This window comes from Amia ocellicauda, chromosome 19 (assembly GCF_036373705.1).
Source record: "Amia ocellicauda isolate fAmiCal2 chromosome 19, fAmiCal2.hap1, whole genome shotgun sequence".
Lineage (NCBI taxonomy): Eukaryota > Metazoa > Chordata > Actinopteri > Amiiformes > Amiidae > Amia > Amia ocellicauda.
In genome coordinates this window covers 7,385,072-7,409,533 of record NC_089868.1, presented here as the reverse complement: position 1 = coordinate 7,409,533, position 24,462 = coordinate 7,385,072, and the positions used below count along the sequence as shown (strand labels likewise).

Below are 24,462 nucleotides of genomic sequence, written 5' to 3'. Positions count from 1 at the left end.
AAAAAAAAAAGAAGACCACTATCATTCCAATTAGGGATGCACCAATATGAAAATTCTGAGCCAATACGGAGCAGAAATACAGCATACTGCTTGCCCTAGATTAACCTCAGCTGTGACCCCTATGTCACCAACTCAGGATTTCTGACCCGGCCCTTCATGTTGCAAACCCAAATTCAAAGGGCATGTGCGCACACGAGAGTGGAGGGTTGGACATTTCCAGCATTGCCCAAGCCACCGCAATGGACGTTGACATTTGCTTTTCATTAGCGGTCATTAACCATGCAGGCCATGGATGTCCACTTATTAAATACCTCTTCAATCACAATAACCAAATTCTAACCCTATGTTTTTTAGGGTGGTGGTGAACGAGATCCAAAGAGTACCCCGGCATTGGCATGAACACATCATTTTCTCTTCATTTTCCACTGCTGCTAACGAAGACAAATATACATCTGCATCTGAATGGAATGTGAACACACTGCCTGACCTGTCGCACTGCACGCCCCCCCCACACCCTCTGCCAATCTGCTCAGTGTTTTATGCGTCACCGATGACAACCACAGACAAGATTGCAATTGAGGCGAGTGATCCTTAGTCAGGGGTGGCAAATGGACAGAAAAACCACAGAAGGTGCAGTTTAGAACCAACTCCACTCCCAAGCCACCACCACCAGAACCAGGTCTGGTTGAAAGGTAAAGCTTGTGAAATTCTTCTCATGCTCACACAAGGTTCCCATTTTTTATAAGACACTAGGAACAAGGAATTGCATCACAGTACAACTCAACAAAACAGGAAGAAAAAACATATATATATATATTATATATATATATATATATATATATGAAGTGAAGCAAAGGCAATATTTCTTCAAACACTCTCCTGCCTCCTTGAATTCACACTGCTCTGACTGGCTTATTTCGGATTTGGAATAAATAAGTCAAGTGGCTTGTGCAGCTCTACAAGTGAAGGCTTTATTTATTACAACCACCCGAAATTGGAGTTTGCTTTCTGCCACACTGCATCATGTTATGTTAGCCAGTCTCTCATTAGAGAACCATAAATTATCATCTATACACGTTTTTAATAAATTGATTTGTAAAAAGGAGAGGAAAAATGAATACATGATCTACTTCCTACAGGGTACTGGATTTTATTTGAATATTTTACTACAGATTTTCTAATAGCTGCCCTGCATTCTGCGAGAGTTTTATCAGTTCAGGACTTCTGGAATAAGGTTTTATTTATACAGATTGACAACATCAGTTAGAAACCATCACCTGATACTGATCTTATTGAGAGACAGCTTTCTTTTTAAAAGCAGAAGAAAGAGAATGGCAAGAAGAAAAAAAAAGTAGTTTTCTATACGTGACAAAAATAGCCGTTGACGATGGGTGCTCAAATGGAGCACTTATGTACTTCAGCATCTTAAATTTGAACGCATCATGGGCTCACTGTGTTGTCAAGCTTTCTTCATAATGGACTTCCCATTCTTCACCCAGAACAACAAACCCAATCCAGACCCAATCCAGGGGGGGCTGTATGTATGTAATCTCTGAATTAGCTTTCCTTTCTACAGCTCATGGACACAGCCATGCCTCTACCAGCTACCAATGATTCCTGCACAAGGGGTCGATATTGCACCAGACTTTGTTGTAGTTGTTGTGCTGGAAGGTAATGGGAGAGAAACCAAAGGGAACCCAGCAAAATGCCCACATTCAACCGACTTAAACTGGGGTGGGGCTTTAGAGAATCTAACCACTCAGAACTGCCAGTATCTCTTCGAGCCAGTTGCACAAATTTAAATCTAGGAAGTATGTAACTCAAATGTAACATATAGGAAATGCAGACTTCCTAGAAAAGCATTGCCAGGGGTGTGAGGGGCATTCGCTTATTAAAGTTAAACATTGCCTCTTTGAACAGTAATTTGGCACTTTTACCATGTCTAACACTGTACTTACACCACGCATTACCTCAATATTGCTTCCCAAGTTCCACCTCTTTATTAGCAGGGCTGAAGAAGTCTGCCCCCTTTTCCTAATGTGCTTTACTTGTGGTACGAAGGGAGAGTGAGACTGTCACAGGAAGTCTAGTAAACAATTGTACTGTTGAATACTTTCTGCTTCTCACTCATCTTCACTTATATCTCCAATACAGGAAACTGTAATAAAAGGGAATTCAAACTGCTGGTATTACTAATGAGTAAACCATTTACCAATTTGTAAAGATCAAGCCCCTTATCAGCCATTTCTAACTCATTACAAACAAATTAACATCACCTTCAAGAACAAAATATGTGCTTTACCGAGATGACGTGGAATGGGACGGATACTGGTTAACAATAAGGATCAGTTATTAGTGCCAATTCCAATTACTATGCAGAGATAACACTTTCTAAATGCGTAGTTCAATCTCATTAATTTCATTGACCCACAGCGGTGCAGCCATTTTCTTCCAGTAAGTAGGATTAAGGGAATATCCTAATGACGACAAGGCCTGATGAAATATTAGTTTTAAAGACAGACATGCAGAATGTTTACATGAAAGGGAGAGCAGGAGATAGAAAATGGAAATCACAACATTTATTATTTGTTTTAAACACTTTAACCGTTTGATAATTCAATACAAATATCCATAGGGTTAAACTCTATATACAGCTAGATATTTTTCATAAAACCTTACAATTCACTTCAGAAAATGAAGATAACATTTTGCTCTAGGGGGTAAATAAAATACTTGGAGAAATTCCCCCCCCCCCCCCCCCCGAGTACATCCAGTCATTATCTGCCACAAATACAATATAAAAACATGAAGGTTTATGTAAGCTACACTTTACTTGGCAATTATGTTCATGTTATTGCTTTAAAACTTATTTTTCCAAGACTGCTTTCTGTTATGCTGTGGCACTTGCCCTATGGGCTAATAATATAAAGAATAAACTAATCCCAAATATACAATTAATGTACACATTTAAATCAAGAGTGGAATAAAGTCAACGGTCACCAATAAACTTCTAATTCCAAAACTCTTGCACAAGCCAACATGCTTCACGTTTCTTCTAATGCTTTTGTCTACTAATCTCTACTCCATCTTTACAGTACTAGTTAATTAAGGTCCTTATCTGCCACGTCTTAGCTCATTATGCACGTTACGTGCAATGCCCCATTAGCAAGTTCAAGAGATATACAGACCACAGCGAGCAATTTAACAGGCTACATTTCATTGGTTAAGAATGCAAAAGTAATTGCTGGCTCAAAACTCCCAAGGGAAACATTGACCACCTCGTCTACATGGCCAACTCAGAGCACACCCCTCCAGATTAGGAAAGCTGCCAGGCAGGTGTGAGAGCAGAATTGGGGAAGATGGAGGAGTTGAAGAAAGGCATGCTGGGAAGGGAGGGCTAATTTGCAATCTTTATACTAAAGGAGGAAGTGAGGTCAGTGGCATGATATGAGGAAGCTACCTTGGCCTTACACACTGGGTTTCTGAACACTGGATTGTGCTAGCAGTGAAGGGTTGGTAGTAATGGCGCTTCAAAGCCTCCATAAAGGAATCGTAAAGGGGACCTCCACTGAGGTCCGAAGTCCAGCCAGTTTTCAAATCTTTAACACCTTAAGGTGTCAGCCAAGAAAAACATGTGTCAGTGCTGTGTAAATGAGAGACCAGCTTGGAATAGCAAAACATAAGTCTCAGTGGAGCTGGCCAGTCTCTGGTTAAGGAATGCCAAATGTGTCACAGCTTAAGTCTTTGGGCCAACGTCACTCTCCTTGTAGAGTCAATTCACACAGTTCACCACCAGCCACTGCAGGAACTCCTCAGACTGGTTTCCTAAATCGCCTCCAACAGCACCCCTCCGAATCCATTCTCTAATTCAGTTTCCAAAAAGACAGACTCATGTTCCAACAGTATTATGGAGGGCAGCCTGAAGTGCTTTACCTGAAAGGTAGATATGAAGCATTGGACCCAGACACCAGGGCTCTGTAAGCTTCTTCTGGAGTTTTCTTTAAGTAGATGACCTGAAAGCAAGAAGAGGAAGATGGCAAACATTAAGATACTGGGTGGAAGACTCTGGTCACAAATAGTAAGTGCACAAACCAGGGTTTCTAAATAATCGTATATAAAGCTGTGCTTAATAACCTGCAGCTGCAAAAAAAACAAAAAAATTATTGTGCAAGACATTTGGATAGGTGTACGTCTTATTTTTGTTTTAGTATTTAGGATTGTTATGATAGAAAAGCATCGTGTCATGGGCTTCAACACTTTGATGTGATCAGACTATTAGGCTAACATTTAAGAATTGTTTTTACAACCAATAATAAACATTGCATTTCCGATGCGATCGTCATTAAAGTCGGCCAAAGTAAATATGTTGGTATTTTTGGAACCTCCACACACAACATAACTGAAAGCATAGGTTTGTAACACTAATAATAAAATGCAAAAGTGTCATTCACACACACACTATTATTTTAAATATTTAAATTTTCCCAGAAAGTAATACCAGCCACCAAGGTAAATTCTTCAACTGTAAAGCAATACTAAAAATCTGTCAATGGCACAGCCCTAATGGTAGGTAGCTTTGTCAGTAAAGTGGGTGGCTGTATTAAAACTTTGCCCTGTAAATTCTTTACAGTTCGTATTCTATGGTTCTTCAGAAAGTATCTAGGGAAGAGTTGTAGTCAGGGAAGGAAGCAATTACAATTTGCTAAATCAATTGAGTTAAAACCTATATGTGATATTAGGGCTGCCAAAACTGAACCATTCTGTTCACCATTGGATCATTCCATGGCGATACACAAAGAATACCTAAACCACTTCCACACACTCACAGGTTTTCGCAAGTCACGGGGATCAGAAGTTGCTACAAGACTAACAACAAATTACAAGGGGAAAAAAAAGTATATTTTATTCTGCATACACCCACACCCCCACAGTGATTTTCCTCAACCTCCCAGCTGCACACCCCCTCCCGTTACTTCCCAGCAGAGGTCAGATGGATGTCAGTCATATTGCTTTACACCGAGAGTATTGGAGAAAAGAAAAAAAAAAAAACACCCACTGTCACATTCACAACTGCCTTCTATACGAGAGAAGGAGGCCAGAGCTGGAATGTAATAAGGATGGGGGAAGGTAGTTCTCATACACAGGGCAATATAATGGAAGGATGCTAATTTACAATATTGATATTGTCAACCTCAGCAGGTCTATTTCCAGAAAATAGACTACGGATGTGTAATGTGCAAATTGATTATTCAGGGAGAGCATTACACTGCACAATGAGATCAAAAGACCTGAAGCACTCAGTCAGTTTATAAAGCAATGGCTATATACAGTTTTCACAAACCTAGATTATAATCTATCTATAGGACAAAATCTATTAACAACCCTGTGCTGGCAATTGACAAGCGCTTAGTGTTAAATGTTACAGATTGCCGTGCGCCATATTATAGAGGCAGTTTAAACCACAATGGCACTACCTGACAATATTATCCAAATCCAAGAAAGGAAACAAAAAGGTTATTTTGAATTGTCATTCCTTCAGATTTCCAATTTGTATGAATGATTTGGTAGCAGGGCTCAGATAATTCCATATTGAAGTACGAATTAAATAGGTTTAGTGCTAAAGGCTAGTAAGTGTACATCAACGCTCTGACATGTACAGCTCGCTGGGACTGTAATGGGATTTTTAAAAAAGGAAACGTCACTCGCTAAAAGCCCTACAACACAAACGCATAGCTGAATTATACATTCAGGCAAAATAAGGTATTAATGGAAAAAAGTAACATTTACGTTTAATTTAAATTCAATTGGGAATATAGTACAGGCAGGTCTGTCTTGTTATCATTTTAATACAGATTATTCAGGTCTATCTTGCATACTGTTGACCACAAACATTTTTAACCTGAAAGAAAGTGTCCTCCATTGCGCTTTAAATCAGATGTTTGAACAATGTACCGGGCTATTCCTTTCAGTGAATACATGCAATGAAGATTTAACTACATGCACATGTGAGATTTCCTTTGTTTTTTTACCCTGGAACCCAAAGCTTTGAAAAACACCTTCACAGTGTTTAACAAAGGGGATGCACAACCCCTCCCCCCCCCCCCAACACTTAGTTTCAGCATTGCCCCACCCCCATGGACTTCACCCTTAACCTGCACTTTTAAAAATAGCTCATACACAACAGGGAGAATAACATACACACACTAATTTCATTTATTTGTTTGTGCATACTGTAGAAAGCCTGATTGAAAGGGGGGTGTAAAAATGCATGAAATCATGCATGGAGAGCGCTCTTTTCAGGGAAAGAAGAGCTTTGTTATTTCGGTCCTGCTGATAAAATATTTACAATGGCAAGATTGGATCCTGCTGAATAGGGACTGTATTACATTCTGCTGGAAGATGGCAGAGGTGCTGTACCGATCATCTAAAAGGTGCACATGACGGAGGGAAAATGTAGAGTTCCGAAGCCAGCTGTTCAATTTAACTCGAATAATCCCCTTTTCTAAACCAGGACTTTAAAAAAAAAAAAAAAAAAAAAAACACCAACAAGAACAAAACCAGGTCTGCAGCTCTGGAATGAAACGAGTGTACAGAAATGAACTCGTTGGAGACTGGCTGTACCAATCAATAAAATCCCTCTTAATGGCTGCAGAGGGAACAGGCTGGAGTTTTGCATCAGTCAGCACCAATTTCAATGAGCCTTACTCCTCCCCCCCACTCTGCCTCCCTTCAAAAAATTGTAGATATAGGCCTACAATCTTACATACCTACTATACCTTTGCCAGATAAATATTCTCTGGTTATACAGGTAGAATACAAAGCTAAAGATGTGTGCATCACTACTACCTCAAACGTATAGCTTCCATATTTCTCATGATCTTTGTGCTATAATCAAATGCTTATTATTTCATTCTCATATTTCCTGGGTCCCAAGCTCCTGATGACTTAAAAACCCCAGTTATGGTTTAGACCATAAAAACACAAACTACTTTATTTCCTACAGGAATTCCCAATCCACAGTCAATCACGTCAAGATTCGAAATCCTTGTTGGAAAGGGTGTCGAGGTCTTTTTGGATTACGAAGCTGGGTCAAGACACTTTGTTCCCAAATCAAATGGTATCACAGATGCATCTTGGGGATGCCATTCATTGGATGACAAACTATTTGTGGTAACCAGTCAGTTTCTTCTGAACATTTGAAGTTTATTGCATTGGTGGTGAACACACACTGAAAAGACTTGCACTTATGACTGCCCTAAAATGACACCTTTTAGTGTATTGCACATCGAACAGAACGTTATGAAGAGACAAGAGACTTGAAAATCTGGCACAAGTCAGCAGTTAAAATCGCCTAGCCACCGAGAATGAACCCCATATTGAAGAGCACTAAACATTTATTTCTCCCCCCCCCCCGTCCCAAACCCTTTCTAGGTCAAAACCCATTTCCCTTCCATCAATGATGAGAATATTATCTCCTGGGTTTTAATTACAGACATCATCCACTATCAGGGAAACTGATTTATACCAACACACTTCTATTCTTAACTGGATGCAGATCCTCCAGACAGAACCCCCCCCCCCTTAACTACAATTTAATCAGCTTTTATAATCTACCAGCCAGCCACCACCTCCCCCCTTCAGACTTAGCCATTCTCCAGTGATCAGTAATTCCCTTTTATAGAGTGTGCAGGAGATCAAAGGTTTTGCACTGTGATACTAATACAGATGCATGGTGGGGGGGGGGGGGACTTATACAGCCTATATACATATACAAGCAGTGTCCGAGTTAACCGAGCCTGTTTAGGTGGCAGACCTAATTTCACATGGGAACAAACTGTTTTTGCAAGGACCACCAATGTAATTTCCTGGCTTTAGAAAGAGGACTCTGTTGAGAGTAGTAGTGAGGGGGGTTTTAAATTTGCAATTTCATGGTGGATTTAACATAATACCCAATAGAAAGTTTAAAAATGTTTTCTAATTTAAGCTCCTACCGATGCATATGGACTAATCACAGCTTCCGCAGAATGAGTTACTGCGCCCGATTCAATAGGAAAAGGCAATGTCCATCGTCTGTAGACAGTTGACACTAACAAGCTCTGATCGTTTCCTTATTGAGGGCCTCAGAGCTGCAGCAACTGGGAAACTAAACGAAACCAAGCAGAGCGTCTGTATTTAGTCCTGCTGCAATAGTGCTGCACATTGCCCAAACTAACTTGAAGACAAAGGGTCACTTTGTTTCAATGACTCCAGCGCTATTATTGCTTGGCATTTTGTGGAAAGGATTGCTGCATCCTTAAGGCACTGTGGAAGCTCGCCTCAGCAGCTTCTTTTGTGATGGGACTTTCGGAAAGCATATCTTTAGGGCATTAAGACTGCTGCCACTACCTTTCAGAGGTCGAGAAGGGCAGTGGCTTCCGACCATGTGGCAGAGATATCCCCATGGACACCGGCACAGAAATGCTGGAGGAAACCTTGTAAAAGCAAGATCTCCCTCTCCAAGAGGTCAGTGGGACTACACAGGCTTAAAGCATGCAAACCAGGACAACTCCTTTGTTGCGTCCAGAGGCTGAGGTTCATGGCTATTTCCCCCTCTAAGTGCATAGGTGACCTCACATGTAGGGAAGAGCAGTGATCCAAGGAATGCAGGGTTAGAATTATATCAGTTCAGCGATTTATTAATACATTTTAATTAGTTAATATTCTCCAAAGCAGTGATTTCAACCCTAGTCCTAGAGAGCACTAATACATTTATCTGTTCCCATTGATCTCTAAATGACTGACCAAAAGCACTGCATGCTGAATTAGTATTCCCAGTCAAATTTATTATTTAAGGGAAGACCTTGAAAAGCAATGAAGCGAGTTCTCTCGAGAACCAGGAATCATTCACCTTATAATTGGGGATTTCTAAATTTTCAAAACAGACTGGGAAAGCCCAGTTGGGACTACAGAAGCAGGAATAAAATGACTGCTTTCTAACTCAATTTGTCAGACTCAAGAGTTAGACTGGGGCACACTAGATACAGATTCAGTCAAAAATGCTTAGTTATATTTCAGGAATATACTACTAGAGGCTCAGGTGAAATTTGAGCAAAATTTTGCAATTTGTGGACCAAAACACATTCGCCAAAATAGTTTAATAGAAATATACAAAATATATAGAACTGCAACAGAGATGTTAAGAGAGGGATCAGGAAAGGCAATAGAAAGAAACATAGCTCTTGGAACTAAAATTAATGTAAAACTTTTTTTCAATACTATAACAGCAAGAAGTCAATAAAAGGAAGTAATGTTCAGACTGTACAATGCACTAGTTAGAGCTCATCTGGATACTGTGTACAGTTCTGGGCTCCACACTTCAAGAAGGATATCGCTGCTCTAGAGGCAGTTCAGAGGAGAGCAACCAGACTTATTCCAGGTCTGAAGGGAATGTCCTACTGAGAGACTGAAGGACCTGAACCTTTTCACCCTGGAAGAGGAGACTACATGGGGACTTGATTCAAGTCTTCAAAATCATGAAAGGCTCTGACCACATCAAACCAGAGGAGCTTTTCCAGATCAGCAGGAACACACACACCCGGGGATACAAATGGAAACTGGGCTTAAAAGGCTTTCAAGGCAGAAAACAGGAGACTTCATCTAGTTCGCCAGCGTAAAACAGACAGCAGGTATTTTATTTCGGGAGGAAGACTTATGAAAGAGGTGTAGATTAACCTAAAAGAGCATATTTAACCTCAGACATAATTGATCCTGTTTTAGGACCTACATCGAAGCGCAGTCATGCCTTACCAAACGGTTTGAACCCTGGATAAGTCTGGTTAAGCACAGAAACAATTAAAAAGTGACATACATTTACAAAGATTTCTTAAAACTCACTTTAATTAGATGCAAGTTATTTTTAAATACTCGAGTTGCTAATGCTGTGTTGCCCGTTTGATCTTGTTCGTTTTCACGGTTTGACTTGTAGTGCTATTGGGAATGAGAAAAGCGCGTTATAAATACAATTGATTATTGGCTAATTATTTTTGTAGTTGAGGAGTTAAAGAAATGCACACCAGTGCAAGAAACTAAAGGTTGTGTACTTTGTGAGGTTTTAATGGATCCAAGTGCCCTGGCCTTGACGAACAACTTTTCAGATGATAGACTACAAATGATCGCGTCGGATTCAGTGGCAACAATAAGCACACTGACATTAACATGCATTGGGATACTTCATGAACAACTAAGCTTAAATGAATTAAACTCATCAACAATAGCACAGTATAGTTTTCTGAAAGGTTTGCGATTGTCATCGAGTCATTAGAGTGGTAGATGTTCAAACAGCCGCAGAGAGACTGACGAGCCCATTTACATCAATAGGAAACTCCTTAGTTACCGCCCACGCTGCTTAATAATCGTATCAAGAATCATATCAGCGGAGCCGGATCTTGATCTGTTTTGTACAATGCCTTTTCATGATACCGATCCACTGAGCCCGGATCCAATCCTGTTTTCTGATCCTGTTAGTACAACTAGCGCCAGGAGGCCTCATTTACAGATGTAGCAGTTAGGCATGTTAAATGTTCCTGTGACAATGATATGACTGCCCTCCTGTCAGAGATTGCAACGTTACAATAAATCAGGAGAGGAAGCCAGCATAATGTAAACCCCGCCTCAGAACCCATCATGAGGGCTGAAAGGAACCTGTCTGGAAACAAATGGGCTGACATTTAACTTTTAATGAAGGCAGGAGCACTACAGCACAATAGGGGAGACAATTGGCCCTGGTCACACTCCTTCCCTATGGAGCAACTTATTAATTGAGGTTTTACTACCAATATTAGCAAGTAATACAAGTACAGCAAAACACTGGCACCCACCCCCCCCCCCAAAAAAAAATAAATAAAGTCATTGCTTAGGAGTTATACTCACAGCATAGGCACCAATTAATACGGCAGCATTTGCCCTTTTGCGTTGGTCAAAGCTGGTGTAATGGACAATCCTCTTCCTCGACAAGGTAAAAGACTGGTGGGGAGAGAGAACAGGACAGATGCAATAAAATTAGAACTCTGTAAAATCACCACAGTACAGGAGCTGCATGCCTTACTCCTGTTGTTGGGTTAGACATCAGAAAGTGATTTGTTTATTTTACAAAAGAGCATTCAGGCCAACAGATCATGGATATACTCAAGTGCTGAAGTGAAAAACAAAAACACCAATTTGCCAAATGATGAAAACCTCACTTGAGCTTCCCAAAGCAGAGGTTCCCAACCCTGGTACTGGGGACACCCCGCCCTGGTAGTTTTCAGTCCAACAGAGCTCTCCAACTTAACCTGAACCTTATTCGAAGTAACAATCTGCTTAGATTGGACTTATTAAATTGTGTAATAAGAGTTATTTAAGTTATTTATATAATTCTATACTTAACTTAAAACCCCTACAGAAATTAGTTCAATTAAGTAATTGAGAGCTCAATTGCAACAAAAACCAGCAGGGTAGGGGATCCCCAGGACTTGGGTTGTAAACCACTGGCCTAAGGCCTAACGCAAATTAAAACCAATTCGTGGGCAGGTCAGCATGTCAAGTTACAAACTCATACCTTGTTGCCTTTTGATTTATACAACACGTACAAAGTGGCATCTTAAAAAAAAAAAAAAAAAAAAAAAAAAATTAACTGCAATAGGGTACAGATTTGTACTTTGCTATTTGGGGGTAGAACAAGTTTTGATTTGATTTTGTTTTGCGCTTTAATTTGTCGATTATAGTTAATCTATACACTCACCTAAAGGATTATTAGGAACACCATACTAATACTGTGTTTGACCCCCTTTCGCCTTCAGAACTGCCTTAATTCTACGTGGCATTGATTCAACAAGGTGCTGAAAGCATTCTTTAGAAATGTTGGCCCATATTGATAGGATAGCATCTTGCAGTTGATGGAGATTTGTGGGATGCACATCCAGGGCACAAAGCTCCCGTTCCACCACATCCCAAAGATGCTCTATTGGGTTGTGATCTGGTGACTGTGGGGGCCAGTTTAGTACAGTGAACTCATTGTCATGTTCAAGAAACCAATTTGAAATGATTCCACCTTTGTGACATGGTGCATTATCCTGCTGGAAGTAGCCATCAGAGGATGGGTACATGGTGGTCATAAAGGGATGGACATGGTCAGAAACAATGCTCAGGTAGGCCGTGGCATTTAAACGATGCCCAATTGGCACTAAGGGGCCTAAAGTGTGCCAAGAAAACATCCCCCACACCATTACACCACCACCACCAGCCTGCACAGTGGTAACAAGGCATGATGGATCCATGTTCTCATTCTGTTTACGCCAAATTCTGACTACCATCTGAATGTCTCAACAGAAATCGAGACTCATCAGACCAGGCAACATTTTTCCAGTCTTCAACTGTCCAATTTTGGTGAGCTTGTGCAAATTGTAGCCTCTTTTTCCTATTTGTAGTGGAGATGAGTGGTACCCGGTGGGGTCTTCTGCTGTTGTAGCCCATGCGCCTCAAGGTTGTACGTGTTGTGGCTTCACAAATGCTTTGCTGAATACCTCGGTTGTAACGAGTGGTTATTTCAGTCAAAGTTGCTCTTCTATCAGCTTGAATCAGTCGGCCCATTCTCCTCTGACCTCTAGCATCAACAAGGCATTTTCGCCCACAGGACTGCCGCATACTGGATGTTTTTCCCTTTTCACACCATTCTTTGTAAACCCTAGAAATGGTTGTGCGTGAAAATCCCAGTAACTGAGCAGATTGTGAAATACTCAGACCGGCCCGTCTGGCACCAACAACCATGCCACGCTCAAAATTGCTTAAATCACCTTTCTTTCCCATTCAGACATTCAGTTTGGAGTTCAGGAGATTGTCTTGACCAGGACCACACCCCTAAATGCATTGAAGCAACTGCCATGCGATTGGTTGGTTAGATAATTGCATTAATGAGAAATTGAACAGGCGTTCCTAATAATCCTTTAGGTGAGTGTATATCTGATCATATTTTGCTTTAGCACAACCTTCCCAACGATCAATACAGGGAAAAATGGCCTTTGATTTTTGCACCACTATGTTGAAAGCAGTTGGGATTCACAATAGTATTTTTCACACCTTTTTTTTCACCCCCACATTAAAATTGCCAAGAGTGCAAACTATGGGTGGTGACAATTTAGTGATTATTTTATTACTATGTAGTCTGCAATCAACTGCAACTCCCAAAGAAATACAAAACACTTGACTTCAACTATAGACCAAAATCTAGTTTTATAAAAGGTAAGTGCTAGAAAAAGATTTAAAAGAAACAAGAAACTGTCCAACTGTCTTTTTGCATTGTCTTTGTATTAATAAAACAAGACCACTTATTCTCACATTAGGGCAGTGGTTTTCAAACCGGTCCTGGAGTACCCCCTGCACTGCTGGTTTTTGTTCCAACTGAGGGTTTTAAATGCTTAATTGAATCCTTAAATTGACTTAAAGCAATACACCATTCAATTAAGTCATTAAGACCTAGGTTAGAACAAAAACCAGCAGGGTAGGGGATACTCCAGGACCGGTTTGAAAACCTCTGCATTAGGGCAACAAAATCTTAACTACATGCGATTAGATGGTTGGTCATCAGTATAGTGTCCAGATTTCGGTTGGTCTACAGACTATTAAGTCTAGAATAACTCACAAAATTGGAAGGGAGCCCTCAATTACATAAGGGATATAATTGCATACTTTCTGTTCAGCTGTATTGAATGCCTACTAATGCGAACAAACATTGCTCAGGTCTAAACTTTTACTGTACTATTAGGTTTTATCTTCAATCTTGAGAAGTGTGGCAGTATGTATCAAATGACTTTATTAACATCCAATGTGGTAAATCAAGATGACACTCCTCTATTTGAAGTGGTAAAATATTTATTAAAAATGTACTTTCTTTGTCTGGCAAGATATTTGGAAATGGTAAAGCAAATTCCTGGGAAGGGTATCAAACTTATTACATTGAATATACATAAACCCACATGTGTGTATATAAATATAGATAAAGACTATCTTTTAAAGAAAACTGCAATTCAACACTGCAATAACTTTGCTGAAAAATGCAGATGTTAGAAATGTTTGCTGCAGGCAGCAAAAAAATATATACATCTTAGCGTGCAGACAATTTCAACCAGCACATTTCAAGTTGCAGATGAATCCTGATTATAAAGCTGGAAGGCAGGAGGCCAGTGACTACAGTAGTACTTCCGAGGATCAAAACAAAACTGAGCCGGACAGCTAGAAAGCCACAGTAGCAAGGGCCACATAACCAGGAGAGGTACTATGTGAAGCAGACAAGCAGTAACAAGGCAAAGCCAGACTTCTACATCCTTTATCTAGTGGATGATTTATGAGCTTGAGCAAACTGTACCTGTAATGCATGAAAAATTGTAGGTTTGGTTATTGCCTCTCAATCTTTTCAAACTAAAAATCAAAACTTCGATACAGTCACCCAAAGCACAGACTGTAATTTGCAACTAGCATTTTATTGTTGCATTTGCCACAGGCTTCCTGAAGAGCGGTGTTGCAGCTGGGTGAAAACGGTCATTTAAACTATTCAAATTACTTAGTTGGCATTCCGAGTACAATGCCAACACTGTCTTTTGGCACCAATGATATAGGCTAGGTTAGAACAGGTGGAGGGGCTCTTGAAGCATAATGTGGGCATTTTAAGCCTTTTGGGGGGGGGGGGGGGGGTGCAAATCTGACCAATTCCTAGGAATTGCATTAGTTTGCTCAACACTAGTGTTCCTCAAATACAGCGAGAAAAGACAAGCTGGCATCACCAGCATTAGACCTAGGAAAGAGGCTAAATGGCACTTATTATGTCACTAAGAGCTCTGGCCCTCGAGGACCCGAGTTGAAGGACACTGACAGTGCAGTTGCCCTTTCCTCCCGTTCCAGCTCATACTGGGGCCACACAACCTTCATTGGACTAATAATTTGCTTAATTTGACTTTTAAACCATTTGGCACACAGTGCCATTTCAGGTGGTGTACAGGTACATTTGCAGGCTCTTGTACAAGTCAACACCAGGGGAGGCATTTCAGGTTTGTTACACTTAGCAGGCAAGCAGGCCTAATTAAAGTTAAATTTACACTGCCTTCTAAATGTACAATGTATGCAAGCACCATGAACTCAAAAGTACTTTGACAGAAAGCGTTAATATCAAGTTTAAGCAAGAAAATCAAGCTGCACACACAGATTGACAACTTTCAAAAACCTCTTCCATAAAATGCTGAAATATCACATCTCATCTTTGCAGGTTTCCAATCTATCACCACGCACAAAGGAGAGAAGGAAAAAAAACACTAAACAAAAACATTTTATAGCAAATTGAGCAATTAAGAAGTGTTACCATAGCATTTGACAGTATTAGTCTATAAGAAGTGTTTTGGGGCATTTTATTATTTTAGCTTCTGCCTTGTTGGTGCAGTGTGTGCAGCATTAATTGGGTATTAATTTATGCTAAAACCTAAAAATCTGACCCTAAAACTAAACTAAGCGGGGGTTTGGGGGTTTCAGTCTTAAGGTTTTGCTTTCTTTGCCAGTCCTTTAACTTACCACATACTTATCGTATGTGGTGGCCAAAGAGTTAAAGAATTGCCAGAGAGGCACAAAGCAAAAGAAATTGGGTCCATGAGAGTACAGTACGTTGGCAATTTCAGTGTTAATTAGGTTTTGGCAAGAAACACCCTTGACAATAAATAGGCCTATGCATCCGAGAAATATAGTACAGGTCTTCAACATCCCTTTTGACAACATTTTAAATAACAGAACATTCCTGGTTTGGATAAAAGGAGAAGCCATTACTCATTCTGCCTGCTGAACAAACATGCACAAACCTACACTATTGCATGTGCTAACTGCTTGCATTGTGCAAAACATCAGTTGTCTTCTGTCCAATACCTTTCTTCAGTCACATACGACTCTTAGGAGGTGTAACATTTTATAAATCAAGTACAATGGGTTGAAAGTCCTGCTGTCATTTGTAAACTATGTTCTTATTTAGTTTACAAAAGATGCAACCTTTTTCCATTCATGTTTACACATCAGGGCCTTAGGCTGTAGTGTGTGTTGGGGGGGTTGTTACTGCATTCCTAGTCCAAAAATTCAAAAGGTTTATAGTGTGGACATCTTTTATAGGGATTAAGTTTTGTTAGACTCACACGCTGGATCGTGTTCACGTTTGTAACGGAAACAAGCCCCAGTTAGCTTCTTGGCTAATGCCATCTTATATCCCCCCCCCCCACCCACACCAATTCCTGTATTTTGCAACTGTAACCACTGCCAGTGACACCCACATATTAACAGTTTCCATCTTTGGGTTTAGGGAACTCTTAAAAGGCATTCTAAGAAATATACAGTAAATGGTATAAGTGCATCACCTTTAATTCACTTTTAGGGGTGCGAGTCAGTACAAAGACTAAATGAGGAAGGGTTTCCAGCACACAATATTGCAGAAATAACAGAAACCAACCCATCAAAACAAAAGCAGCAACAGCCAAAAATAAATTCACAGAACTACATATACTTCTAGCTGAAGTTTAAAAAAAGTACAGGGATCACAGTTCATGCAACATGAATAAGCATAATAAATAAAATATAAAACTCAGACATTCAGTGGAATCCTTATCTGGGTAATCAACATGTAAATCAAAGAAAGCAAAAGAGGGAGGCTGTTTAGCCAAACAACTCCAAGCAAAAGTGAATAGTGCATAGCTACCATGTTTGCTCAACTTCTGTAATTGGCATTCGGTCAAGATAAATTGGGCAAGCAAGGAGGGGTTTGGCTTATCTTAACTGATGAAAAGTGTTCATGGCATCCTAACAACATGCACTATCATATCAATTGAAATTATATTTAACTCCACCCATTATTTCCCCCCCCACCACACTCCCCCATGTTGTTAAACTTGTCATGCTAATCCAAGCAATGGAATGCTCTCTCCATGGCAATTTACGCTAAACAAACCCAATGCAGCAAACTGAGCCCACCATTGGAAAAATTCATGCTCACAGTAATTTACCTTCACCATTCTTAAACACGAGAACACCACAGAACTACACACTGGCTGTTCAAACAAACAAAATACATAAGAGGAAACAAATCTCTATTAATTGAAAGTCCAGTTAGACACTTTGCACAGGGAGGAAATGGGATTCAACACAAAGTATTAAAATGAAGTAAATCTGGATTAGGGTACAGAGACCTCAAATCTGTGTATTAAAAAAAACCTTAAGCTATAGAGGTTTAGAATATTGCATCATAATATCAATACAAATTGTGCAAAAAACAAAACAGGTATTTAAAAAGGAACTCTTGTTATTCGATTACATTTTGCTTTGGGTATATTCAGAGATGGTCTTGCACATATTACTGGTGCAGACTCGAGTTAGCAAACACAGTCACAACTCATATGAGCAAAATGCTGAAACAAAATAATGACACTTTAAAAGAAAGAAGAAATACAAAAAAATAAAAAGATTAATGCTTCAGACAATCAGGGGCTAATGATCGCTGCAGGTGAAAGTGAAAACCTGCACTTAAATTTACATAAAATACCATTCTTGTGAGCTTTGATTCAACAAACAACTTGGGCCAGTGGTTGACTAGCAAGAATGAAGAGTTTGGAGCCACCAGAGAAAACAAAAACAATATTCCATTTACACACAGAATTATAATGCCCTCATTTCAGCCAAATTCTTGCATTTGCTAACTGATCCTCAGTGTACATTGGTTTTGAACAAAGTACCATTTAATTATAAACCGCTCTACTGCACACTGTAGTGCTGAAATACTGGAAGAATGTAAATGTCAAGTTCCCCCATGATACACTTCGTGTATAGTCAGAGGTATGTGAAAGGAATAAATGTATACTACACAGTCTTTACAATCATATGGTTTCTGACTTGCTGTACAGCCCATTATAAAAGATTATCCGTGTCAATTCTGGCCTAGGTGTTTTGTGGAATGCCAGTCTAAAGGAGTTTTATATAGCAGTCATAAAGGCAGTTTCAGCTTTGTTGGAAAGGCTGCCAGCCTGCTTCCTTGGTTCGCTTTCTTGCCCTCAATTTGTGTTTTTATTTATTTATTTAATTTTTAAATAGTTGTCAATAAGGAAGTAAAAATACAATTAATGTAGAGAGTTTCCAATAACATTTTCCCTTTAATATACTTTTAAAATGACCAATTTTAGGAATGTTTGGTTTTAAAGTATGGGTGTTGCCATTTGTTCCCATGTTGTTATTTCGACCTTCAGGCTTACACCCCTTCAAGGACAACCCAGTTCATAAAACTCTCTCTCGTGCAAAGGATGTCCGTGCGCAAACCGACCATTCCGATGACCCGTCTGCTGCAGTTAATGAAACATGAGGCGAGCCAGACAGGCAACCTAATACTCCTCTCCATACCAGTAAAGAAGCTTTCATAATCCAGACAAAACAAAACCAAAAAAAAAAAAATTGATTCCCCAAGCGGTCACATGACCACCTCTGGAAAGGAGAAAGGGGAAAAAAAAAACTAAAAAGAAATAGTCCCACACACTAATTGCTTGCAATTTGTTGCTTAGGACTGCACTGAATGATGTTTCATATACTAAAGTGACATCTCAGACTCACTGCCCAGGATTAACTGTCGGATTGAGGTGTAGAAGGAACACAATCCAAAAAGCATTCTATAATTTCATAGATTATGTTCAGCGTGAAAATACACATGCAGGAAATACCACAACCACCTAGAACTCGGAAGGATTGAGATCTTTTTAAATTGCATGACATAATTTAAGCACATTTGAATACGTTCCATTATAATAAATTGGAATTGTGATCATGTTTTGAGGACTTTGTTGGGTTTTCTTGGCAGCAAAGGCAAAAATTGACATGGTCAATTTAAAAGGCCTACATGAAGGGCTTGTTTTTCCAACGCACGCACGCACGCACGCACGCACGCACAAGTACTTAAGGTTTAAGGTGACCAATGCCCTGCTCTTAAGAGAACAGTCCTGATCAGCAAACATGTAATGGTGTGTGTATATTTATGCAGCATTAACTCAAGTGAGTCAATGGATTAGAGCTAAAAGACGATGATGCCAGCAAGACACACCGGTGACGAACGGTGCAAAAACATGCCGTTGGGAATGTAATGGTTTTAGTCAATCTATGCTCTGGCAAATGTAAATGATCATAAAGACACATCACATCTGATGTCAAGGAGTCACTTTGCAAATATAGCCCCATTTAAAAAAAAATTATACCTTGGCAATTTCACTGCCTTTGTCTGGGATGGTGTAAGGACTAAACCATTTATGTCAAATGTGTTGTGAAAGTCAGTCAAGTCCTAATGGGAGGGTGGAAACAAAAGTTATTTTCTTGAGCTTTCAGTTGCACGTTCATCAGCAAGGCATGGCAATGATTAACAGACATCAGACAGTAAAGAGAGTCCCAGCATTTTCTTCACACGTCAGTGCAGGGTGCCATTACATCACAAACAAGCAACACATTTGTCATGTCGAATTGAAAACAATCCCAGTCTTATACAGCCAAATTCATCATGTCTTGACGAGTGCATATTCTATTCTTAAGTTGAGTGTATATGCATACAACTTCTTGTTCCCCCATTTCCTGCACAATGGATCAATTATCTTCACCTAAACTGCCTTAAAAACCACAAGCAAACTTCATGAGACTTATTGCACACTGAAGACTGAAGTGTCACATCTACATGTCATACTGTGCAACCTGCAGGACAGTTACAAGAAGCTAAACTCTATAGACACACATTACATTCATAATGTCACCCCAAGATACTAAAGAATCACTGACCCTACTTTTCTCAAGCTCAGTGAAAGACTACCCAGTGTTGCAACATATGACAATGATGTGCTGTTGAAAAATGCTGCTGCTTTTCTCACACAATTACTTTACACCTTAGAAACGCAAGACTACACCACATCAGAAAAAGGTCATTTTTCAATTAGTGGGCAAAGGCCTATCTGGAGCACATTCAATGTAACCGTATTAAACACTGGGTTTAAGTTTTTGGTTTTTTGGCTGGTTTTATTTAAGCTTTTTTTGCATGAAGGGGATACAGAGAATGTTTTTTAAATTTAACTTAATGATGTAAATGACTGCCCATACATAGAAATCCAAGAATCTCTTCCAGATGCCAAACTAACTTTAAATAAACATAAGTGATCTTATTTAAGGCTGCTTGTAATCATTGCCATCCAACATCCAACGGCTATCATGATGATTATAAATATGCTGGAAGAGGGAGGGTGAATGCTATGGGGTGATTGCTCTAGAGTACAAACACGTCCTCTCGCATGTAGGACAGGCGTGACCAAAACCACCACCCGCAAAGCAACTTACTTTAAGTTTCTTGTTGAGTTTACAGCAGTATCGATACAGCATCGCCAAGTTGAGAGGTCCAAAGTCTGCGTAAAAGCTGAAGACGAAAAACAGACGAGACATTTTAAACACCTGCCAGTAATAATGTTGGGAACACGCATGCAATACAATGTATAATTCTGGGTGCTTTTAGAGGAATAAGTACAAGGCAGGAACTAGCGTGGTTCAGTTCAACTTGACAGAGACTTGTTGCTGCGGTTTCAGAAATGCATTCAAAAAACACAATGAATAAAAGGGAGAAAGAGAGAACAACTTACTTTTCATAGACAAACTCGTCATCCGTGCAGAAGTAATGCGTGTTTACGGTGCTTTTTGGTTTGTTTCTTAGGGTTGCGAAGTACAATCGATCTGGGAAACAGAAAAACGGAGTTGAATGCATTACATTAGTAGTTCACGTCGGTTCACTCTTGATAAATAGGTTATCATTTATATTTCCACAGATTATCGTACGAACAGTTGTATGGGATTTGTGGATGTATTCTGGAATTGGTTAAGAGTTTAAACACAATCATGATTATTGCTGAAAGTTTCGGTAATCGATTTAAGAACAGCAAAGAAATTAAAAAAACTGTTTTCAACAACGAATGAATCAAACGATAATATAATTGAGCTACATTAAGTGCACTTACCTTTAAACTGAACAACTCTTCATTAATAAACAAAAACATGAACCACTTGTCTCACAAAGCCATGGCCTTCGGGTTTGGGGTGGGGGGATGTAATAGTATAATCCTGTCTCTACATGTATGGGTTTGCTTTTCTTATGAATACGGTATATTATGATAAGAATTAGTGTGGAAAAACATGATAGAATGATTTACTTAAACTATATAGAATAAGATCAAATAAAAGGAGACAATCTCATTTCTCATTGGATTCTTAAGTCTTAATCTTAGCACCTAATACAGATATTAGCGGAGAGTATACTGTCGGAAGATCTATATACTTTTGCAATATTATTATTAATAATAAAGGCTGAAAAAGAACAGTACCACATGAAGGAAACAACGTAACTGGTGTGGTTACTCTAAACATCACAAGCTTTTGTATTGTGGAAACACTGCGTAGTAACTCCAAACACAGGCGCTGACCGCGGACAGTTACTTCAGCGGTGGTAGCTCGCCTTACCTTTAATGAACTCTGAAGCCCCAAGAAGTTCATGATCGTCTGCCATTTTAAACAAAGTGGAGAGAATTGGGGAATGCTTAAGGCTATCGAGAGTCATGAACGGATTTCGCTAGCGGTCCGGCCAGCAGCAGAAGGAAAACACAAGACTGCCCCAGAGGAAAGAAGAAAGCGGGGGTGTCTATCCTCGACGCACGGAGTAGCACTTGCCCAGGCGCAGGACCTCTGGAGAAGCGCGGGTGCTCCACTCACAATCACTGCGCATTCCCCAACAAGTTCCACTGCGGAGATCAGTCACACGGAAAAACACTTCAAAGCAAAAGATCGCGAGTACTGTGGCTCTGGATTTATTTCTCCTCCAGCGGTGGGTGTGGTAATGATCCCCGCTTCCTAGGAAGGCTTGTTTTCTTTCCGAGCCAAGTCTTCGCGCACAAATCAAGTCTCCTCCATGGCTGCGCAACTGAGCGACGACTTTAAGGGACACCGCATGGTTACCAAGCGCCAATCAGTACACACGCCACCGTTGCTAGGGGCGTGTTCTCCCACAGCCTATCACCGGCACTCAGCCAGTGAGGACTCAGGGCGCATGGGCGGAGCCCGCATTTTAAACAGCTCGCGTCCGTGTAGCGCAGATGTCCGCAGTCCTGCGCAGATCTGCACAATTCCCCCGATCCCACAGACGCAGCAGCGCACATCCGCGCAGAACTGCGACAATAAACTTCAGCGTCTTTATGACAACGTGTGCTAACACTACCCTTCTATTTTTATTAGATTTTTTACATGGAAACGCATTTTTAAAAAAAAAATGTGAACTAGAAAAATGAAGATCTTACTTTAATGGGACAGTGTTGTATCTTAAATTGGATAACGTAAAACCAGAAGCTAGCCCAAGCCAAAATAGCTAGTCTGAGAAATAACGGTCTAGTGCAGATTACCGCAGTTTTGCGCAGATCTGCAGAATTCCACCGCTCCCATTGGTGGAGCCGCGCAGACTCGCACTGAACTGCGGAAATCCTCACTAGATGAACGCAACCAACTTTCTGTCGAGGAAACAAGTTAGCTGGTACTGTGCGAATTATTTCGCTAAATCCCCTTTCTTTATGACATTCAACATCCCAGATATGTGTTCAATATAGTGTATTCCAAATAATTCCGAAGTTTATTTGGACAAGGGCGTCTGCTAAGAAATTAATACATAAATAATAATAATAATTAATATCAATGTATAAAAACATATTTAGATCCAGATCGGGAGTGTATAAGCTCACAGCACTGTCAGACGTATGATGCACAGAGATTATAATTAATAACAACACTTGCACATGTGGTTTGCATGTACAGTCCCCTCAGTGTGCTCAATCTGCTCAGTCTTCTGGGTCGAGGACAAGAGGCACACAGCTGTTGCCATGTCAACAAGCATGAAGTTTGCACTTATGTTGTAAGTCGCCCTGGATAACGGCGTCTGCCAAGAAATAAAAATAATAATAAGAAGAATGAAGTGAGCCACTTTCACCAATGTGACATTTTCTTATCTTGATGATAGCTTGTTACCGTCAGAGGTATTTGAGATCGATGTCCATAAATTATTAGACATAGATGTGTGCTGTAGGCAGGGTTTCGACGAATCGTTTTTCACTTTCCCACTCGCATCTAACACACACAAACAGAAATACACACAAAACGCCAGCTTTTCTGGAATGTGACTCGAAAACCCAACTATATTTCTGATTGTATATTGCATTGTGCTCTTTAGGTCTAATCTAGCATAAACTGGGATGGTCTGCTGGTTTGACTTTCAGTTGCCAAGAAAATACTCATCTAACTGACCTTACCAATTGCAAAATGCTATTCATCCTTTATTGCTAATCATACTTGTGCTATCTAATGCACTGTAGCCATTATGACAAGCAGTAACTGGTACAGAGATTCAAACAGTTTTTTATAGAAGAAATACATGTCTGTTTTGTAGATTTTTCACAATGAAAGGTATCAAAGAGTAAAAATGAATAAACCAATAAATAAACAATAAAATCCCAGGTTAACCACCTTTCCCCCTTAAAAGAATAAAAAAGTAATGAATGGTTGAAAAGTAGACATTGTAAAACATATTCCAAACTGCAAAAAGTATTACTTTTTGATTCTTCCAATGTTGTCCACCTCAACATCAAACCGATACATCATGCAATGGCACCCACCTGCGATGAGGGATATCCACACTCTGTATGCTGCCGAGGCAGGTAGGATGGCCGAGTCGTAGCTCCAACCGCTGAGGTGGTCTTGACCGTCTCCGTCCCGGGACGAGGTGTCTGACATACCTCTATAGGGGATCGTGGGGATCGAGCCGGACCGGTCAGGCGAGGCGCTCTCCTCCCCGCATCCCGCAACTCAAGCCCCGCACAGAAGGGCCTCGGCGGGTCGTGTGCGTGTGGCGCTGTCTGTGGAAATAAAGAGAAGACAGCACAGGCTCCAGTGTCAGGTAGGAGAGACTCGGGTTACCGCACCTGAGTGGAGTCCTTCAGGGATTATATGCTACTCTGGGTCTGGTGTGAATTTCAAGAGCTTTTTACGACCTGGTCACGTTTTCAATTGTGAAGTTGACGCATTGATGTATTTTGTATTTAATGTAATCTATTAGGCTATATGACATATGACATCATGGAAACACTATATAATAAATACATACACACACACACACATATGCTACAAACCAGTTTAGCTCGGCCGTTTTGACGAAATAATAAATATATAAATAAATACATACATAAATATTGTTGTATTGTTAAAGGATTGCCATATTTTTCTGCCACAGTAACTGCTTATGTAATTCTTAGCAATATATAAAGTAACCTACAGCACTGTACTGTACTCACTGTGTATTTGCAAAGACTGTACAAATGCAATCTTCTGCTTCTTAGACCA

At 40.1% G+C, this 24,462-nt stretch overlaps 1 protein-coding gene across 6 annotated transcripts in view; it reads right to left on the bottom strand.

Annotated features, from left to right (window-relative positions):
• Positions 1–22,068, bottom strand: part of cdc14ab (cell division cycle 14Ab) — a 67,735-nt gene extending 45,667 nt beyond the window's left edge. Inside the window, exons 1-5 of one of the 6 annotated variants that reach the window (XM_066692568.1) lie at positions 21,547–22,044; positions 20,676–20,766; positions 20,380–20,455; positions 10,909–11,001; positions 3,934–4,013 (exon numbers count right to left, since the gene is read on the bottom strand). In XM_066692568.1, the coding sequence (XP_066548665.1) occupies positions 3,934–4,013; positions 10,909–11,001; positions 20,380–20,455; positions 20,676–20,766; positions 21,547–21,643 (437 nt within the window). In that variant the 5' untranslated portion in view covers positions 21,644–22,044. Of the gene's footprint in view, positions 1–3,933; positions 4,014–10,908; positions 11,002–20,379; positions 20,456–20,675; positions 20,767–21,546 lie in introns of all 6 variants that reach the window. The other 5 variants (XM_066692572.1, XM_066692569.1, XM_066692573.1 and 2 more) reach the window with 5 other exon arrangements.
• Positions 22,069–24,462: the final 2,394 nt, after the last annotated feature.